Raw genomic sequence first — 22,245 nt, 5'->3', positions numbered from 1 at the left:
AGAAGACTATTTAAAAGTTTCAAAGGGACAGAGTAAAGTTTGGTGCGAATATGATGTAGACCTAACTGTTGATTTACGTAAGGTAGTAATGAATCAAAAGAGACATCGTGTATTAAAGGTTTATTGTAAGACCGATGCCCATGACTACGCTTACGTCTCTGTGTATGGTTAAAAAGTCCCATTTTATTTATCCTGTTTCAGATTGTGCAATGTAAGTATACATGATAGGGCGCCCCCTGGTTGCTGATAACGGAATGTAATATTTCCAGAGACATAAAAGTCATTTATGTTTCTGGTATTTCCTAATTAATCAATTACTTGTATTTTGAATCCCAGAAATGCCCCAAAATAAAGTGAACAAAAGGTATGTTCATATTATTTCACTTCTCAAGAAATCTCAAAGTTAAGCACAAATGAAAAATGTTTTAAGGTTATTGAGAAAATTATATAAAAGTAAATGTATTGAGTTTATCTAGTGAATTGTCAACATTATACATATTTACCGGTCCCCCCCCCCCCCCAAATGAAAGAAAACAATATAAATGAACACAAATTACTGTGCTTGCTTAAATGGGGGAAAATACACGCAAATGATGCACACTACTTTTTAGTGGCCTTGTATACTTAGATCGATTACAAATTATGTCATGTATACACTAAAATTAAGTTTCGAATGGACAGGTCACTCATAACTGCAAAAAAGTTCTATGGAATTGAGTGTTTAGATCTTCCTTCAATTAAATATAAAATAATAATAAAACCAGCACTTCTTGCCTTTCTAAGTGACAATGTAGTCAGTAACGAGTATGTAGTTGATTAATATTATCAATAACGAAATTTGAAGAGAGAATCAGATACGCGACAGTTTGGCCCCTAATGTACATGTAGCAATGTACAGTACTTGAGACGCGCACTTCGGCAACAGACATCGTTTCAAGCAACGGTTCGGAGTCCGCATATACATGTAGCTCTCTCCTACCAGAATGGGAGAGGGTCGTACATTTTGGGCGTGGTTTGAGACGATGTGGCAATAGAGGGATGATGACGTTTTATTATGCATCCTTAGATGGACTCGATCCTGTGTCAAAGGGGCAAGGACACTAAACACATCCTTTTTCTTTAGCTGTGATAAACGTCTTGAAGTGTTACAAGGAGTTCAGTTCAAAAGAAGTCTAGCTGGGCCGCCCAAAGCTTGTGCCTAAAAACGCTTTTTCACGCTCTGGACAGCACAGGTGCTCTAACCTCTGTAGCCCCCTTACCCCACATATCATTTGTCAAAGGGGGGAGGAGGGGGGTACAATTACTGTTTTCCAGTTTAAGGGTATCATGCAAACATATTCTATGCTGTGTAAAAATTTTTAGGTTCTCTTTTTAAAATTTTATTTTAATGAAAAAAAAAAGACCACGAGTCTTGATTTCTTTTAAGTGCGAATATTTTAAAAAGGACATGTTCAGAGAGGATGAAATACAATAATTTTTTACAAGTATTTAAAGATGAACTTTTGAAATGAATGTTTTACCTTGAAGGTCTCCCGTGAGATTGGTTCTTCCTTTTTCAGGGATCGGAGGAAGTTTAACAACTTTTGCATTGCTGGCCATAATTTCCGCTTGGTATGGTGGACTCCACAAAATTGACCCACTGCACAGAGACTGTGCGTAGTTTAGGTAGATACAAATAATCCACGCGTGGATCAATTGTTTCATTTAATAATCAATTTAAATCACAGATCTCAATAGGTATTTGATAGACAAGCATTAATTATCAAATCAAATTAGATCAATCTGGCAGTAGATTAATATGATATACATGATTAGCTACAGGCTGTAAATAACTGTATGTACCATTTGTTACAATAACTGGTCCGTTACCTTCTGTATATAAAAAGACTTACAGTACAAATTAGACCATTCAATTTTTTTTCTATGCTGAGCATCCGCTTGCGCCTTGGTTTTTGACACCACAGGTCAGAAAAAAAACTTACAAAATAAGAAGTCCAGAAACTGATTATGTTGGTGGAAAACAGTTTCTTTCTATATTTTTCGAGAATCTGTCAAATAAGTGAATACATAGGGGCATATGTATATACTTTACATTTACTACTTTCATTTGCAGAGGAATATATCTTTCTGCAAGAAAAATAGAATAATAAAATCGAAAATCATTCAAATGATGTTTCTATGACTATAAAGTCTATGTTTTATTTCTTGACTTGTGTGTTTTTTTATGAATAGGTATATGTAGGTAGGTTCTTGATCAATAGGTGGACACCAAAAACAGAAAGGCCTTTGAATTTTTCTACTTAACCATTTATGGTCTTTCTGAAAATATCAAAATTTATTTATTTCCTATCGGTGAAACTAGAGGGTACTATAGCTTTCCTCTCTCCATACGCCTAGCTGTCTGCGTGGTTTTCCTTGGAGTTTGACCTACATTTGAAAAAAAAATTTAACCTTGTCAACTTAATTTTGAATGGCTGGAGTTAGGACTTTCACCATATTTTCTGAATGGTTGGTACTAGGGCTATTATATTTCACACTTGTGACAAGACCTTTCTTTGGATATCAACATTTTTGAACTCTTGACCTTGACCTTGGAGTTTGACAAACATTTGAAAAAAAAATCTTCAACATCAAGGTCACAGGGTCAAAAATCATAGTTTGTTTGGAAAAGTCTTGTCACATGTAATATACTTGTGAAATATGAAAGCCCTGTCTTTCTCATTCAAAAGTTATGACTAAAGATAGGGTTTGTTAAAATTTTTGAAAAGTAGGCAAAGTCAACGGTAAAAAAAATAAAGTATATTTGGAAAGAACTTTTCACATGTAATTTACTTGTGAAATATGAAAGTCCTATCTTTTCTCATTCAAAAGTTATGACCAAGGATAAAGTTTGTTAAAATATTTGAAAAGTAGGTCAACCTTCAAGGTCAAGGTCGAAAGCAAAAAAAATCATAGTATATTTGGAAAGGTCTTGTCACAGATAATGTAAATGTGAAATATGAACGCCCTATCTCTTTTGATTTAAAAGTTTAAAACACCGGAGTAATGGACCATATCACATTTATAAACAACTTTATAGGCTTATACTCATCAAAGAAAGGTCAAATATTTATTTTGTTTGTTTTTATCTGTTTGATATACATGAATAAGCTGAGTGTGAATATTTATATATCAGACGTTTTTGAGAGAGAGAGAGAAAACATTAATGACTCTCTTAAAAAGTCCTTTATAATAATTGTATTGGGATATTTTTCAGACACAGTTAACTCTTCATTATATGTTACACATCCCGAAAACTCTGAGTTTTGTTTGACATTTTATACCACCTACGACGGCGTTCTGTCTACAACAGATACCGGTTACATTTAACTTCAATCTTGATCCAAGTCCCCCAACTTGTAAATAAGGATCACTGACAACGCCATCAACAAATACCGTTGGTTTAAGTTTGGTGCCGTTAACCAGGATCTGTGGAGAAATACAGACACCCTTGATATGGATTTCAGGCTGGCCAGCTAATCCTTTGATTGAAACAACGAGATTGACAAACAGTCCTGATATATATATTTTTGGAGACGCAAAGCAACCGGAAATGGACAACAAATTATTTCCTCTTAACCATTTAACATGATTCTTCATATCAGTGCATCTTTCGATGTGAACATTTGAAGAATAACAATGTCTCTTTATTTCGATATCGGCAGCTTTGTCACAGATATCTCGTATAAATATTGTATCAGGTTCAGTACAAACACAACGAGAACGGTGTAATCCGAGACACTGCTCCACTTTCTCATCGGTGGCTTGGTGAACATCATAAAGTAATCCCTGGGCACTCTCAACATTCCTCTTTAGGAGGGCCATTTCAGATTCAAGATCTTCAAGACGTGCACTGTTTTGTATAAGACTTTTTACCCTCAGTCTTCCATTGTTGGAAGTGTATGATCCGTTTTCTTTCGACAGAATATCAAATTTCAGCTGATTGATTTTATCAACATTTTTTATGATTTCGTCTCTGAAGGCTTCTACTTTTAACGTCATATTTTCCTCATCTTTTTGGATATCGTTGTTTCTCACAAGAATTTCTTTATCTTTCATCATTTCTGGACTTGACTGGGGGTACATAGAATAAAAACCATCTATGCCATAAATCTGATCGGTGCCTACAATGTAAGTGACAGCATGATCGCGAAAATCATGACTCCTCGGCCGTCTTATTTTTTCCATACTTTACCTGTGAAAAGAAGAAAAATGAGAAAGAACAGCACCTGAAACAATATATAAGAAACCTTTTAATGACTTTAGTTACTGAAGTAACCTACCTATCAAATAAGAATGAGGAATAATGATCGTCTTGTTGATCAGTGAAGACGGTTTCAGCCACCAACAAACGTAGACTTCCTCTTCAGAAATGTATGTTAAAGTAATTTTCCTACCGCATTCCTTTGCATCTTTTTTTTCTTTTTAAAATGAAATCAAGAACCATGACACAATGGAGCAAGTAAACATGTAATTAGAGAATTAAGAAAACATTTTTTGATATCTGGCGTTTGTGCGTTTATTGTTATATTCGTGATAGTTGTGAATTTAATTGCCATTGTAATTCGTAAACCAGTAAGGTAACAAGATTTACACCCTATTTCCCAATTTTAACCTCAGAAACATCCTGTTTGCATATAATTTAAGGTCTTTGAAGTTAAAATAGACGATCATTTTTAATTTCATATTTTGTCGATGTGAGATAAATTCAGAATAGTTTAAGTTAAATCTTCTTAAAATGTTACTTTGTCCAACACGTCAAACTATTAAACGGTACAAACAAAGATATATAGCGGGTTCCCAAGCCTCTTTCTTTACTCCTCACTAAAATATTAACAGCAGTGAATGAGAAACTTCAGGAGTACTGTGCAACAAAATATTTCGAGAAGTGGTGTAAATCAGATGTGAATACTTAAAAATTCCAATGAACTTTTGAAAAAATTTGGAATCACAAAATTTTATCAAAATCAATAATATAAATACTTTCGACTTTTCAACTCTGTATATAACCACTCCCTACGATAAATTAAAGTCCAGGCTTTTGGACATTATTGACAGCTGCTTTTTTTTTTAAAAATAAAAATGGAACTCGTAAATTTACTTACCACAATCTGTTGGAACTCCCATGGGTACCAATAGCACCCCGTTGTAAGCCGACCTATTTTTGCATTCATATGAAGCAGAATTTATTCAAAATCTTATACATGAGGAAAAAAATCTCTTGCTGTGGCCTTCAACTCGATATTTCGATATATCGGCGACGTATTATCAATTAAAAATAGTTATTTCCATTCATATGTCGACACGATATATCCCAGTGAGCTTGAAATAAAAGATACCACAGAGTCTGACAGATCTGTTTCATATTTGGATATTTTACTAAAAAATACGGTAGTGGTAATCTAACAACAAAGCTTTATGATAAACGTGATAACTAACTTTTCAATCGTCAATTTCCCTTACTTATGCAGCAATATACCCTTATCACCTGCATATGGGGTGTATATCTCTCAGATGATTCGATACGCAAGAGTATGCTCTACGTATGAACAATTTCTAAAACGAGGTAAGTTATTGACAAACAAGTTGATGAAACAAGAATATCAACAATCTCGTTTAAAATCATCATTTCGTAAGTCCTATGGTCGACACAATGACCTTGTAAGCAAATACAATCTATCATTAAGTCATACCGGGGTATGCTAACTTACGTTTTTCATAATAATTGTTAGGCCATTATTTACACACTGAATTGTCGACGGATTTTTCCGTTATTTACCGATAATGGCAGGGAGCACACGGCGGGTGTGACCGGTCGGCAGGGGATGCTCACTCCTCCATGGCACCTGATCCCACCTCTGATGTTTTTGGAGACCCGTGTTTGCTCTGCTCCCGATTTGTATTGTTTCAATGGACTTTGAGCTTGAATAATTTTCTTTATATCCATATTTCACATAGACATGTTAAGCATCATTTCTTATAACACCATTGCGCCAAGTAAGTGTAACTTGCTGGATGATCACGCTATTGTCTTTGAGATGTAGTTGGATTTCTTCTATGAATGCACTGAATTTCTTATAATGGGATCACACAACAACGTCAAGCTATCATAGATACATGAAATATATCAATATCCAGAAAATCCATATGGACATTTTGGGGGATTTCATTTTTCTTTCATGTTTTAGCATTGAATTTTAATGCAAATACCGAAGTAAAGATTTATGGGGAGTATGCAGATTAAAGGTGGCTATAAAGAAATATGTGTATCAGCAATAATAAAGCTGTGTACATACTGTTTTACAATTTTCTATATAACCAATATTGTTGATCCAAAAATTTTTTGCGACACCTTATTTTAGCTAGCCTGTAATTTTGTATTTATAAACGAGACAAAATTTTCACGAATTCTGGTTAGTGTTTTTATTTATGTAATCTTTTATAATAAAAAATATACGTGAGAATGAAATTTTAGCGAGCAGACCGTCTTGCTTAATTGCACGAGAACAAAGTTCCCGCGAATGCTGGTAAAATGTGATTTACAGTTTTGCTGTGGTTTTTTTTTCAGTAAACCTGCTATGATCCTGATTTAAATGTGCACGTAGTTAATTTCTTTAACTCATCTGAAAAGAGCAACGATTCAATTATAGTGTGCATCAATTAATGCTATCAAAAACTGAATAAAAATGAATCAAAACGTGCACAAGAATTCACTTTTGAAGATATCTTTAAATATTTGAAGACACGTGCACATCAAATAAATAGATATCTTCAAATAGTTTTAAAGATATCTTCAATTATTTGATTTATTTTGGTATTCTATAATGTAATCAATTGATTAATTCAAAACTTACGAAGAAAATAAAAATAAATCTGAGTAATTTTTAATAGCTGCATACACACAGTATACATATTCGAATCACCTAAGCATGCACATCTTCTGATTTTTATATCTACTGAATACATATATTCTAGAAACTAAGACTTATAGACAGCAGAAAAATAATTTAACAATATGAACTACATTGTATGCATGTCACCAAAATCGAAAGTAATCTGTAAAGCTATATAGTATGTGATTGGTACTTCTTATCAGATCATTCCATAGCAGTAGAAACCTCATGTCTTGGCCTCTAAGTGAGTTTGAATTTTTGTTATATATATTAACTACCCTTTCGACATTAAGGTGCTCATAAATAAGCCTCATATGTCTTTGTTGAGGTCTAGATCTTTAGTAAAGTACAAAGTGTGACCGTACAAATAAATATCTGCAAAAAGAAATAAATACTTATAATGATTCATATTTATATATTTTTGTAGAAATCTTGCTATTATTTGGAATCTTTGGAGTTTTGCATGGGCAACCTGACAGTAATTTTTTTTTTATCTCGTTATCTTATTAAATTGTATTATTTTCGCTATTATTTTTTATTATTATATACCCAACTGTTTGTCACTCAGTTTTACTGTTGAATTTACGCAATCACGAGACGATGTGATCCGACGTTCCGGATCACCACACTGTGGTTTTCTGAATCCATATCACCCCTCTCTGAAACTGATGACGTAGTACACAGATAAATGACGTTTTTATTCTCGCGCATCAAAAAGTTCCTTGACAAAATGGTTTGTTTAATGGATAAAAGTTATGTAATTGTTCCAAAAAGTTTTTTCTTTTATCAACTATCTTCTGTCAACGAGACGTGATACGGCTCTTCGGATCAAGTTACTGTTATAATGATAAATTTATTATATACCCCTTAACAACTAGCAAAATATGATAAAAGAAAAAAACTTTTTGGAACAATTACATAACTTTTATCCATTAAACAAACCATTTTGTCAAGGAACTTTTTGATGCGCGAGAATAAAAACGTCATTTATCTGTGTACTACGTCATCAGTTTCAGAGAGGGGTGATATGGATTCAGAAAACCACAGTGTGGTGATCCGGAACGTCGGATCACATCGTCTCGTGATTGCGTAAATTCAACAGTAAAACTGAGTGACAAACAGTTGGGTATATAATAAATATCCGTATCAGCCCTGCAGATCCATATCAGCCCTGCAGGATCCGGATAAGCCCTAGAAGCTAATACAGAGCTCTACATGTATTGTGACATCAGGCATAAACCTGTATACATTACTAAGTATATGATACGCTTTATTTGGTCACCTGATTCACCCAGTTGACATACTGCTATCTGATTTCGTCCGTAATACGTGCGTCGGTCATTTTCAGCTTCTTCTCATAAACCGTTATTTAAAAACCAGTTCTAATGAATTTTTGTGTATATAGAGTATTCAAGGCAAATGACAAAATTGTGAATATTATGGTCCCTGCCATCCTGGGACGTAAGGGATTGAGCTAAAACCATAAAAATTAATGTAATTTTCAAAAATCCTCTATATTCCATGGACATCAAGCAGTCAAACTATTGGCATGATTACAACATATGAATCTGAATTCAGCGTTCTTTAATAGCTTTGACATCTCTACATGAGTGAAAAATTTTCGAATGGAACATTTAACAACATACAATGCATCAATCAATCAATTCTTGAATAACATTTTTGAGATGTACATAAAATGTATTTTCAAAGTACACAGTTTACACTTTGGTGTTGAAAGGTCACACTTTCAAAAATTTTAAAAATTTTCCAAAACTGGTTGAAATTTAGTGATTATGAATAAATATTTGTAAGGTATACTTCGACAAATACCCAAATAACACCGAAATACAAGTATACCTTCAGAATAAGAAAATTTTGTTTAACATCGGATTTTTATAACAACATAACACAAGCTCTATAGAACTGTTGACCGACATACATTGGCTTACTAGGAAAACAGCAACAGTGGAATACTTGATATTAAACAAATATGTTAAAGTATGCTTGTGTACATATCCATATGAATTACAGTTAATTACATTGGCATTATTACTATTATCCATAATAGTTACACATCTAAATTAGTGACAGTGACCGGACCTGGAGGCCACTTTGATTACATGTACCAGTATATTTCAATAATGGTTAAGCTCAAAAATCTCACCATTGCATGCATGTACAAAGAACAAGATGTGTTTGTGAAACACTGATGCCCCCGTAACCATAGCTTTATGGGAATTATATGACTCTACAAGAATATTATGCCAATTATTCTTGCTTTTCTGAGTTAAGCTTTAGTCTTAAGAATCTGTGTGCAAAACATTGGAAGTGAGTCAAGAGAAATTTGTCAGAAATAGAAAGTTTCATGATTACAACATTATCATAAAATCAAATACTCTTGCATTATGTGCAACTAAACCAGTATTTTCAAATTTCATCTCTTTGTAAAGACACTTTTATAAGTTAAACTTTGTAAATGTTTATACAATCTTCCCTGAAAAGGGGCGAAGACACTTCGTTAAATATAAACATTCGGTCTGAAAAAAGTTTATCTTGTGACAGGACTGGTGTGGATGCGGTTGATAAACGACGGACAAATGTCGATCTAGCTTCATTCAAAGATCTTTAACAATCTATTTTGAGATGGCAATGTAGTTTGGGATCTTTTTATCCGTATATTATTGGAACAAAATCTACAACATTTAGATACCCCTTTTCTCAGTCGTCTTTAAAAGGAGACTGATGAAGCTAGAAAATCAAATTATTAGAATCAAAATGTAAGACAATGTACAAACCATATCAAACTCTCGACATGACCAAAATAATAATAATAATAAATACGTAAATAAATAAATAAAGACAAAGAAGACAAACAAGTTTCATGACCCTTGATATTCTTTCATTCTCATTCACAGAAATGCGCAGTGTCTCCGAATGTTCTTGGTAAAAGAAGTTCATCCGTCACCAAAACTAGATACTGTAAAAAGGAGATCTGCAACGCAGGCAAGTAAAAAACAAAACTAAGTTGAATAAACGAAAAAATGAAATCAATAGATAAGAAAATACTAATAATAATAAATAAAAACAAAAAAAGCACCAAGGATTTTCGCACATACTTTTCAGTACTTTAAATTAGTTCTAAAATGAAAAAAAAAAAAAAAAAAAAAAAACAATACATGTATTTAAAATATTACAAACGACAGACTTAATTTTGTTACGAATATTTCTATTTTTTAAAAATTAACTTTTAACCTAAGAAACAATTATTGTTTATCAATCTATAATTTTGTGATAAATAATAAATATAAGAAACCAGTAACTTGGAGGTTTCTGTTCGATTGCCAAAACTTAAAGACAATCAAATGGTCGTGAAAGACAGTCTCTGTTTCAGAGATGTTTAGATACTGATAAAATTTCTAAAATAATGAATTTTTTATTTCTTAGTATGGAAAGCCTCTTAGTTATCAATCATTTTTTAAAAAAGTCTCATGAAAATCCACATTACCATCTTTGAGGAATAAAATCAACTTCCCCTATTTATGTTCCAATATCACCTGCGTATGGTGTTTATGTCTCCTAGCTGAATCGGTACGCAAGAGCATGCTCTGAGTACGATCTTTTAAATTGAGACAATCTACTGACAGAGTTGATGTTATAGGTATTTCAACAATACCGCGAATTCTATCGTCGATATAATGACCTAGTTTCAAATACAACCTATCACTGGGACTAATTTTGACTTAATGTATTTTGACATCACAGAGTCTGACACATCTGTTTCATATTTGGATATTTTACAAGAGAAAGACATTAATGGCAAACTAACAACAAAACGATAAACGTGATGGCTTCAACTTTTCTATAGTCAGCTTTCCTTATACCACTATCAGCTGTATAAGGAGTTAATATCTCCCAGTTAATTCGATACACAAGAGCATGTTCTATGAACAATTTCTAAAATGAGGCAAGCTAAAGACAAATAAGTTGATGATACAAGGATATCAACATTCTCGTTCAAAGTCAACATTTCGCAAATTCTATGGCCGATACAATGACCTTTTTAGCATATACAATCTATAAAATAACATTCAGTCGAATGTTGTCTGACGTTTTTCATACAAATTGTTAGGCCATTATTTTCACACTGAATTGTCTACAGATTTTTCCGTTTGCCCGATCATGACTAGGAGCTTACTCCTCCATGGCAATTGATCCCACTTCTGATGTTTTAGAGGTTCATGTTTGCTTTGCTCTCGATCTGTATTGTTTCAATGGACTTTTGAGCTTGATTACTGTTTTTTATCTTCCTAGCGAGCTCCGTTCGCGAAGCGAGCTTAAAAGACTTAAGTGTAAGAACAGAGAAAATTCGAATTAAAATCTGTACATTCGTCAAGCAAATTCTCAGACATCCTTCGCTACCCGGATTTCATGCGATATGGAGGTCGCATCATCAAGCTAACACTGTGGTAGCACTGTGTGTACACATTGAGCGATAATGGCGAATAAACAGTCCCGCAGTTATTATTAAGATTATTAAGATTTAGTTCTTGCAGAGAGTTTAAACATAACAAAAAATAATTCCATCCACTCTACAATGCCTTTCGCTACAAAATTGGAAAAGGCCTTTTTAGACTCAGTTTTCGGAAATGCAACTTAAAAATACGACGTTATGTGACGCGGTTTGAAGAGGCGGATCAAAGTGTAAGCTATGTAAAGGATTTTTTATGGTATACTACTGCGCTCGCCTGGACGATGGCAGTGTAAAACATTATTTCATGTTTCAAACCAATTGTTTGGTCATTGTTTTACACTAATTTTGACTACGGATTTCTCCGTTTTCCTGATCAATATAGAGGATTCACAGCGGATGTGATCGGTCGACAGGGGATGCTTACTTCTCCTAGGCACCTGATCCTACCTCTGCGCAGTGGTTAGAACGTCTGCTCTAGAGTCGCGGAGTAAGGAGTTGATCCTTACGTCGCGGGTTCGAATCCACTGCGGGACGTGGTGACCAGTCTTTCGGATGAGACTATATAAACCAAGGTCCCATGTCACAGTAGGTGTTGGCACGAAAAAGATCCCTCGCTGCTAAATGGCCCTGAGTGCCGATCATAGGTTAAAATTTGCAGCCCTCCACCGGCAAGTGATGGTGTCTCCATATGAGTAAATAAAATCTCGAGAGGGACGTTAAACAACATACAAACAAACAAATACATCCAAAAAAAGGAAAAAAATACAGAAAACCCGTAAAACATCAATAGGACTTCCAAGTGAAGAATGAATGAGCTTTTTATTATAACAAAATTTATCAAAAAGGTTGAGATTAACCATATCTGTGCAATACACTATTCTTCATCTTTCTGTACAACAAAAATACAATTATGAATACAGTTGTAAAATAATTTTGAATAACTACAACCATCGGCAAACATATGAATATGTCTGTGTTTTTATCATCCATAGGACGATCATCTATGAAAAGTAAAAATTAAGGTACACTTATGACAGGTCTTTGTGGCTCTCCTCAGTGCTCTGACAATTAAAATCAGAGGAATACATGTATTTACCTATTATTAAACACTGAGACTTGGAATGCAAATTTCAAAAATATGTTGCAATTTCACAGTTAAAATTTTCCATGAGAAAAGAAAGAATTTATCACATTAAATAAGCAAATAATAATATTTTCTTTGTGTTTCAGACATTGATCGCTTCCTAGAGCCATCCACCACCCCCTGTAATGATGCCTCTGCTAGCGATTGTCGTGACCCATCTGCACTGTTAGCAATTTGCAGTGATTGTGAAACAGCTCAGTTTTGTCGAAAGTCGTGTGGACTGTGTGAAGGTATCTAGAATAAGCTTTTATATTTTGAAATGCTTATTTAGAATGGTTATATGGTTTTAAAAACGTCTCCACAAAATCAAAGTGTAATTTTTTGGAATCAATGCTTATCGAAGTACACTGTACATAATACCATATAGACAAGTATCATCACATGTCTGAAGTAATTTTTCCCCATTTAGCTCACGAGCTGTGAGCTTCAGTGAGCTTTTCTGATCACCCGGCATCCGTCAATTTGTCTGTCTGTTAACTTTGCACATTTTTTTCTCTACAACCACTGGATCAATTAATTACAACTTAAAATACATTAAGGCAAATTAACTTGTTTAAGCTGAAATCATAATTGTTCAAATGAAGAGCCATATCCCTTCCTAGGAGGAGATATTTTTTCTCGAGAACAGCAAGGCCATAGTTAATGATATTGATATGCAAACACATCAGGTAGTGTAGATTTAAATTTGTTTAAATCATGATCCGAGGTAGGGTCGGGTCACAATAGCGGATCAAACTGTATCTCTAGAAGGCTACTTAATTACATTTTTTTTCATCCCAAAAAAAGGTCTGGTCCAATTATATCCCAGTCTATCATATTTTCTTGTAGATCACACACAAGCTGGCAGCTGGTCGGAGAACTTAGTGCTGTTTGACTATTGGCCCATCTATAACAAATGTAATTACAGCAAGGCCGTGGGTCCGTCAATATGTAACAGCATCAGGGCACACGGTATGAACCTCATTCAAGTAAATCACACTACTAACGACCCCAGAGCGTACCTAAACCTTGCTTATCCAAACAGTTACATTCATCTTCATTTTCACACTCACGGAGAACCTCTGACAAACCTTCAACTGTTTGCCTGTCAGACGACAGGAAGGGGGCGAGTGGACGTCTTACTAAATAACGTCACAATAGAAGAGACTTACAACCGAACAGCTGTATGGAGCCAGCGATGGCAATTACATAAACTGAACCCGGCCCAGCATACCAATAACAACAATTATGTGCTCAGGATACTAAAGGACAGACACTTCATCAGCTGTGGTCATTACTGGCTTGGTCGAATTAGACTGGAGACGACCGTGGTCCACCATGGCCAGAGGAAAAGAAATATGATTAAATGACATAAAGAATAATTCGATCTGAAGAACGATATTTTTTCTGTCATTTTCATACAGTTCAGGAGCCTAAATAAAATGGTTAATAATTCTGCGTTAAATTTTATTCACAAAAATGACAAATTTGTGAATAGAAGACCTGCCGTGCAAGTCATGTGGACCGTTATTCCTTATATACTCATAAAGAAAGTATTAAATGGGACGAATCAATTTAATTTTTTTAGAAGGAGATGGGCTAACATGGCGTGCAGAATGCCTATAGCTTCAGTTAAATAAAATCATATTCAAATTGTGAATTTAGTATTTAGAGTAAAGTTCTCATTATTGAAATTCATGAAAATATGACAAACAAAACTTTTCTGAAGAAATTTTCTCGGCAAAATTTATTCTATTATTTAACAAAAATGTATATTCCTGGGGTTCGAACCCTGACAATAGACAGAATATCATTCTCCTTTAGGACTAACAAGGAACAACCGCGCTACACAATTCCTGATGAATAGTGGCATTTAAATCATGTTTGTGATATGACCCTTGACTAAATGGACTTCAAGTATTTTTAAGGTATTTTGGGTCTTTGCTCCATGTTTTTGTTAGCCAAAAATTTTATATTTTACGCAAACTTTGCAGATAGCTTTCAAAAAAATGGAGCGAAGACCAACTCAAATGGAAAACTTGTGTTAGAATATGAGAAAATGACCCTTTTTGCCCTCTTTGGTGTTTGTATGCTATTTCATAGGCAAATAATTTTAATCTTTGTGAGATTTTTGCAAATTATGGAGATTTTACATAAAGAATAATTTAATGTTAGATAAAATATCAAAGAAAATTTGATTATGATTGAGATTTGATTTCTCACCTTCATATTTGTTGCACCATAAGCATTTCGCTTACCTTGTTCGCCAATCTTCTTAATTGGTATTTTTTAAAGATAGCAAATGGTTACTCGGTATTACTTTACAGCAGGTCATCGTAGGAAAATCTTTGAAAAGCATGGTGGGATATTTCAAAATAAACTCTCTGTAAGAGACAGTAAAACACTAGTGAAACACAAAGTAGGTTAACAATATATTTAGAATCATACACTTCCTTCAATCATGCTAGAAATTCACTCATTTTAAACTTGATGTATTTAGTATATCTGAATCAAAGGAAAATGAGTACCAAAGATTTTATTATAAACATGGATTTTTAGTTCCTAATAACCGAATTTCTTTATATTCATATAAAAAATATTATCATTTGAGGGATGATGAAATCATATAATTTCTTTATAACCAAAATTTCCTTACATTCGAGTTCCTTATACTTGTAGCCAATTTTTACTTTAAAATTTTCAAAATGGCCACTATTGTCATTGAAACAGAGGAAATATGAAAAATTAAATCTCATTATTCTCAGTAAAAAAACAGATAATTCTTTCGAAACATAAAAGGAGTATTCCTTCCATCATGCAAAATTGATTTCTGCAAAAATTAAAACAAATTTTAAAAAATGAAAATGATCGGATAATTTGTGCACTGTAAATGGGGAAATTTTCTTTTTCGTTTTTTCCGTCTAAACGTTTTTCAACCTGCACAATATTGATATGTAAGTATCTCTCCAACTTTCTGGTGTTTAAAATTTTCAAAATGACTGCCGTTGCAATTGAATATAAACTATATAAATTTCTGAAAGCTTGGAATTTTACCAAATATTAAAATAGTCGCTTTCTCTGCTTTCAGCTCCAATATCGCACCGTTTGATTAGTTCGGGATGACACATATATTGCATGTTAACTATTCTAATATACTATCTTTGATCCTTGCAAATTTCTAATTCCTAAATTTGGAAATATGTAAAAGAATAAAAAACAAAGCACAGGTTTTCGGAATAGTTCGTAATTTTCAGCTACTATTACAGTCTATCAGTTTTACGAAGGGCATGAATTACATTTCCGTTTACATACCAGTTAAAGTTGTACATATATAGTTTGACAAAGTAGATAAGGCTTGTATAAATGAACTGAAAAGAATGCTAACATTTTTACAATGACTGGCTTAGAATCATCGGCACTTTAAAATGTATTTTTTAAAATGGAAATATTGGTATTTTTAACAAAAAAGAACCAGTTACATTTGAAGTTTGTAAAGTAATGAGCAATGGTTTAGTATAAATTAAAAACAAAATGCTCCTTCTCACCTGGTTAACAAGTGAAGACTCAAAACAATATTTATTCTATAATTTGCATATAAATATACATATATCAAATTAAACATAAAATGCTGGAGGCGAGCACGGGTCCAATGGACCTTATATTAGCATAATCATAGTAAAGGGTCCAGTCTTGTATTCCACCATATTTTCAAGTTGAAGACTACACCTTGTATTCCTACAAATATACATCCACTATTGCTTCCAAACTTTTTAATTTTAAGAAAACTTTACAGGGCCTTGATATCGAATAACTGAAACATAATCCTCCTTCGTGTTCATGTTCTTCTTCACCCTATAACTATAGTCCTGCTGGACACGTTATTACTGGTGACGTAAATATAGTTAATAATGAGGACCTTAGATCACTAATTTTAAAAGGTCATAATCATTGGGAACCCCGATCCTTTAACTGGCGTCGTTATTTCATACATATTATGGATTCTGTAGAGGATTACACCAGGCGTTGGGTCAGACATGAAAAACAAGACCTTGACACTTTGTCAGAATGAATTAAATGTATCAAGTATATGTTAAAATCTCGCATTAAACGATTGAGGGGCAGTATGAACACCATCTATTCTTCTGTATTCAACAATTCAGAAGTGAAAAAAGAATTAGATAGATTACACGATCAGTACGTACTGATCCCCTTATGAAAAAGCAGGTAACAACATTGTCTTTGTTTGTAAGGCTCATTATATAAATTGTATTTTAGAGGAACTGGGATTTAATTCTTCAACTGGTAATTCAAATTATACCCATAGCTCCCTTTCTAAGGAGGAAATTCTTCAATATTTTTAATATTCCCAACAACCAACAAGGTTGAATTTGGATTACAATATCTATATTGGATTCCGAAACTTCATAAAAATCCTTACAAACAAAGATACATAGCAGGTTCCAGTAAATGTTCTACCAAGCCTCTTTCTTTACTCCTCACTAAGATATTAACAGTAGTGAAGGAGAAACTTCAAGAGTACTGTGCAACAGTATATTCGAGAAGTGGTGTAAATCAGATGTGGATACAAAAAAATTCCAAGGAACTTTTGGAACATTTGAAATCACAAAATTTTACCAAAATCAACAACATAAAGACTTACGACTTTTCAACTTTATATACAACTATTCCCCACGATAAATTAAAGTTTAGACTTTCTGACATCTTTGACAGCTGCTTTTTCAATAAAAATGGAACTCGTAAATTTACGTACCTTGTCATTGGTCATTTGCAAAATTACTTTGTCAAAAAACAATCTGATTGTACATACAACTACTCTGAAGTTGACATTAAAAAGATGCTCGAGCTTCTGATTGACAATATCTATGTTAACAATTAACAATAGTTACTTCCATTCATATTTCGACACCATATATATATATATATATATATATATATATATATATATATATATATATATATATATATATATATATATATATATATATATATATATATAATTTTAGAGACATTTATATTTTACACATTTAGAGGTAACATTAAGAGATAACGCTTAAAATTAACACTGAATGTTAAATAAATTTTCTGTTCATACACTTCTTTTAGTTCATGTTTGTTCTGGTCATCTTTTAAATTCATTTTAATAGCATTATTTAATTTGAGTATATATTGAAAATAGCAAATATCCCTCTGTTATGCATCTAATATCTTAAAACAAATTTGGCCCTCAAATGGCCTTCTGGATGAAAATGAAAAGCAAACCTTCTTAAGATTATTTGGCTACTGTGTAAAATGTGATAAGAAGTCAAGAACATGGAAGTTGTTTTTTAAACCCCAAAGCGCAACCCCTATGAAATCAAATTCCGAAATCTTATTGCACATCTATGGAACCATTCCTTTTCCAAAAAGATGATTTAGCTATTGCGTTAAATGTCAGAGGATTTCTTGGAACCTGGTTTTCGTAGAAAAAAAACGTCTTTTGTCGACCCTCGATTGGTACTCTGGGTAAAAAAAATTTGGAAACCTTATTGCACATCTTCATGACACCACCAATCATATTTTAAAAGATAAATTGACTACTGTTTAATATGTAAGAGGAATTTGATGACGATGTGTGACAAATGGACGGACTGACCAGGATAAGAAGAAAGGATACGAGACGATACCTGAACTTACTTTAGAAAGAGCGGCTATAAAGACAGCAATGTTGATGTTTCTTAAAGTATGTTTCCCCTTAGTAGATATATGCATTATTTATGTGTCATAAATTTTCTGACCTTGTTTATCTACCGTACTAGGTGTGCATATCAGAAACAGGTTCTATAGATATACATAAATGTACTTATCAGCTGGTATTGTGTAACTACAGAATGGACGGAATCAGTAGGTGTCTGTTTCGTTCTAGATAAATATTATTGCTATTTATTACAGATAAATATATATTAAATTGTGCTGAGCTATTTTTTGTTCATTTTTTATGAATGAATTTTGCTCATTAGTTTTTATTATTTTCATAAATATATAGACAGCTGTCTAATCGTGATTGGTGCAATCTGGGCACTGACATTGGCAGACCCTGGTGATTATTTCTTCTCATCAAATGAAATTAAATGGTTACGTTTCAAACTCTTGTGTGAAGTTTTTTTTTATTTCTTTGATTTATTTAGATCCAATTCTTCACTGTTTGTTGTGCAGAAATGTAAAAAATGGCGCGGATCCTTGTGTGTATCTTTCTGAGTGTTCCAGTGAGGTTTGTGAAGATGTCTTAAAATGTTCACCGTAATTTAATGTCATGGCCAGATTCAGAATTTGTCTGAGTGGATTTGGTTCCAAAAAAAGTGATTTAGCGAAGTTTTAATTGATATAAAAATGGGAGAGGAAAAAAAATTTTCGTTGGAAGATGGGACATGGAAATTATTGTTTAGGTTAATTTTTTTTACTAATGATAGAATGAAAGAAGTTAACCCATTTAAAAAACTCTGTATCTATTCAAATACACTTTTTATTCTGTTGAAAGTACAATTACCATACATTTAAATGTTCATGCTTATTTTAGATAAGATTTAATTATAAAGAATTATTTCAAATAGTTTTTAAAAAATCTTTTTTTAAATAATTCCGGTATGAGGTACACTAATTAATTAATGTACACTGTAAACTTATAATTGCCACCTTTTGAATAGAGTGTCATCAAAAAACACACAATGTCTCTGGGGTTATGTAACAATTAAATCAATGTATCGTTTTGAGAATTGCATAAAAAAAGATATGTAAGTAATAATAAAAGAAATGTTATGTAAGTTATTTACAATGTAATAAGTACAAATACTTGAAATCAAATTTGGATGCATGTATATGAAAACAGTTGCAAAAGTTTGTATTTCTAATTTTGAAAACTCCCAGAAGTAATGGTAATGGTAATGCATTACTTTACTAAAGTAATGGTAATGTAATGCATTACTTAAAGAAATTAGAGTAATGGTAATGGTAATTTAATGCTCAAAGTCTTGACGTTATGGTAATGTAATGCGTTACTTTTCAATGTAATTCGCCCCAAGCCGAATACTATGGTAATGGTGAATAGTATGGTACTTTGAATTACTTTATCAAAAACTGTGATACTTTTATTAACTATGGTAAACATTTCCATACTGAGATTTACAAATAAAAAAAAAAATATTTACTGTAGCGAACACTATGGAAATTAACTATAGTAAAAAAAAAAATTGACACTTTTATTTATTTTGGCAAAACTTTGAACTTTTTTTTATTATAATTAACTTTACTAAACCACTGTTTTTTAATAGTAAAGAACAGTTCTCTATAGTAAACTAAAGAATAGTATAATGTAAAAATACACACTCTGATTTATTACTGTAAATAAAATGGAACTTTCTTACAGTATGGAATGGTAAATACTTTTATTTGCTATAGAAAAATCTTTGAGACTGATCTTGTACAGTGAAAATCTTTGATTGACTTCATTATAATAGTGGATGTTTTGAAACTGATTTATTCAAGTAAAAAATTTTGATACTCTGGTTAACTATAGATAATTATAGTAAAATATAGTATACTGTAGATAATTATAGTAAAATATAGTATACTATAGATAATTATAGTAAAATATAGTATACTGTAGATAATTATAGTAAAATATAGTATACTATAGATAATTATAGTAAAATATAGTTTACTATAGCAATTCTGTTAGGTAAATTCAGTAATGAATATTCCAGGGGAAAGCTCAATACAACGGTATGTAAATATGAAGATATTTATGATGAGGTTGCCTATATGCAATACATTTATTTTCCAGTGTTATGTGTCTACAACAACTGCGGCTGACGGCTCAGTGGTTAGAAATTTTGGATGTGCACCTGTAAGTAGAACTTTATCAGATGTCAAACAACTCTCAATAACAATACTCCAGCGTTCGCTGAAGGAGTTAATATTTTTTTTTTTATTTTTTAACAGTATGTTATAAACTTAATAGATACAAATCTCTCGTTAAAGATAAAATATATCTATCCCCCCCCCCCCCAATTTAATATTATTATATTAACTTTAAAACTATTGTTGCATGCCTAAATTTGTTATCTAGGGTCCAATAGTTTAATATTTTAAAAAGCCAGGTAATTTCTGTGAATGAGTTATTGTCAGAACAATACTTTTGTAATTATTTTATGAAAATTTCATATATATTCATCCTTTAACATTATAAGAGTTTCTTATTCTCACTTTCAAGTTTAACTTTAAACAAATATTCACAGAAACAAGCTTGTATGGCACCCCCCTCTACTGTGGGTAGAAGACAGGCATCTACACAAACAACACAGACAAAATTCTGCAAAAAGGAATTGTGTAACTCAGGTCGTTTAGTCTTCATCTTTTTCATCAGTGAAACCAGTTTTTTTTTTTCAGTAAAAGTCCGTAGACTTATCAGTAGTATCAAGCAAGACTTTAGGAGTGTAGATCAGGGTGTACAGAGAGGATCTTTTTGTTGTTGTATTCACCACGTACATTAATTCTCTATAGTCCTTCCATATTGACGAATTGAATATCTAGATCTGGTTACAGTTTTAATTATTTCCCAAGACCTAGTAAGTCCTCATTTATATAGGCCAGCTTACATATGTTCATTGCGACAGCCACAGGGACACACTGGACCCAGGACAGATTCAGACAGTATATATAGTTCACCTCTCACATTCAGTGATTTATCTTTGAATCGGAATATTATTGCACTACAGAACAAAATGCATAAATAAAATGTTACGTATAGAAAAAAAGCATTATAAATAGTGTGAATAGTTGTCAATTTTATTTTCTTGTGAATACACGATTTCCTCTGCCTTCAACACTCAGATTATGCACAGTTTATAGACTTAAAATGAAAAGTCAGTATAAATTACCTTTTCAGACATAAGCCGCTTTCAGGAACCCAGTACAGATCCGTGTGTTGATGCCACACCCACAGAGTGCCATGATCATTCCAAGCTATCGACCATCTGCAGTGACTGCGAGTATGCGCAATACTGCAGGAAATCATGCGGAATATGTCAAAGTAAGAATGTGACTTTTTACTGAAAATATCCATGGACATTAAGATTATTTTACAATTTATTAACAAGTTTAATGCACAATTTTCTTTTATGGTAACTTTTTTTTTTACAGATAATGCACACAATAGCGTTTGGTATGAGAATGTAGTTCTCCTCGACTATGACCCTGTTCACAAGACCTGTCGACATAGTTCGTCAGTTGATCCTTCAATCTGCAATAGCATCACTCAAAGTAATCATAAAGTGGTACCAGTGATGGAAAATAACACCACCCTGAATCACGCGCATGCCAAACACGACTACCTAATTCTACCCTACCATGACAGCTATATTAATATCAACTTCCGGACAAATGGAGAGCCTCTTACCAGTATACAGCTCAGCGCATGTCAAACAACTGGGCACGGAAGAGTCGACATCTTGCTGAATAACAACGTAATAAAGCAGTCATACACGGGGACTGACGTATGGAATCTAAGATGGCAAATCCACAAGCTGAATACATTCAATTTGAATAACACAAGTGCCTTTGACCTGAAAATCCAAAAAGATAGCGTTACTCATAGCTACGGCCATTACTGGATAAGCCGTATAAGAGTAGAGAGCATCATTGCCCATCATAATCATTAATTTTTA

The 22,245-nt window shown here is 32.9% G+C and overlaps 3 protein-coding genes across 3 annotated transcripts; 2 read left to right on the top strand and 1 right to left on the bottom strand.

Annotated features, from left to right (window-relative positions):
- Positions 1-3,249: 3,249 nt before the first annotated feature.
- Positions 3,250-4,248, bottom strand: LOC133191476 (uncharacterized). The gene has a single exon (XM_061327227.1). It carries the CDS (start codon positions 4,225-4,227, stop codon positions 3,274-3,276), a length of 954 nt encoding a protein of 317 aa, XP_061183211.1. The 5' UTR covers positions 4,228-4,248; the 3' UTR covers positions 3,250-3,273.
- A 244-nt stretch (positions 4,249-4,492) lies between these two features.
- On the top strand, positions 4,493-13,896 carry LOC133191290 (uncharacterized). The gene is made up of 4 exons (XM_061327042.1): positions 4,493-4,501; positions 9,848-9,935; positions 12,634-12,777; positions 13,376-13,896. The coding sequence occupies exons 1-4, from the start codon at positions 4,493-4,495 to the stop codon at positions 13,894-13,896; spliced, it is 762 nt and encodes a 253-aa protein (XP_061183026.1).
- Positions 13,897-18,414: 4,518 nt separating this feature from the next.
- Positions 18,415-22,245, top strand: LOC133191289 (uncharacterized). Its single transcript, XM_061327041.1, has 7 exons — positions 18,415-18,427; positions 18,570-18,623; positions 18,712-18,794; positions 20,364-20,426; positions 20,818-20,917; positions 21,468-21,611; positions 21,722-22,245. Exons 1-7 carry the CDS (start codon positions 18,415-18,417, stop codon positions 22,237-22,239), a joined length of 975 nt encoding a protein of 324 aa, XP_061183025.1. The 3' UTR covers positions 22,240-22,245.

This window comes from Saccostrea echinata, unplaced genomic scaffold (assembly GCF_033153115.1).
Source record: "Saccostrea echinata isolate AGI-Se365-2 ecotype Australia unplaced genomic scaffold, CSIRO_AGI_Sech_v1 ptg000023l, whole genome shotgun sequence".
NCBI classification, from domain to species: Eukaryota; Metazoa; Mollusca; class Bivalvia; order Ostreida; family Ostreidae; genus Saccostrea; species Saccostrea echinata.
Note: the sequence above shows the minus strand (reverse complement) of the source record. Positions and strands in the feature narration are given on the sequence as shown.

Bases quoted from the DNA above. Each gene is read 5' to 3' on its own strand.
- LOC133191289 (XM_061327041.1), top strand. The intron at 18,624-18,711 runs GTGATTATTTCT...TGATTTATTTAG, and splicing joins ACTGACATTGGCAGACCCTG to ATCCAATTCTTCACTGTTTG. The intron at 18,795-20,363 runs GTTTGTGAAGAT...TTTATTTTCCAG, and splicing joins TTTCTGAGTGTTCCAGTGAG to TGTTATGTGTCTACAACAAC.
- LOC133191290 (XM_061327042.1), top strand. The intron at 9,936-12,633 runs GCAAGTAAAAAA...TTTGTGTTTCAG, and splicing joins AAAGGAGATCTGCAACGCAG to ACATTGATCGCTTCCTAGAG. The intron at 12,778-13,375 runs GTATCTAGAATA...ATTTTCTTGTAG, and splicing joins GTCGTGTGGACTGTGTGAAG to ATCACACACAAGCTGGCAGC.
- LOC133191476 (XM_061327227.1), bottom strand. From the start codon at position 4,227: ATGGAAAAAATAAGACGGCCGAGGAGTCATGATTTTCGCGATCATGCT.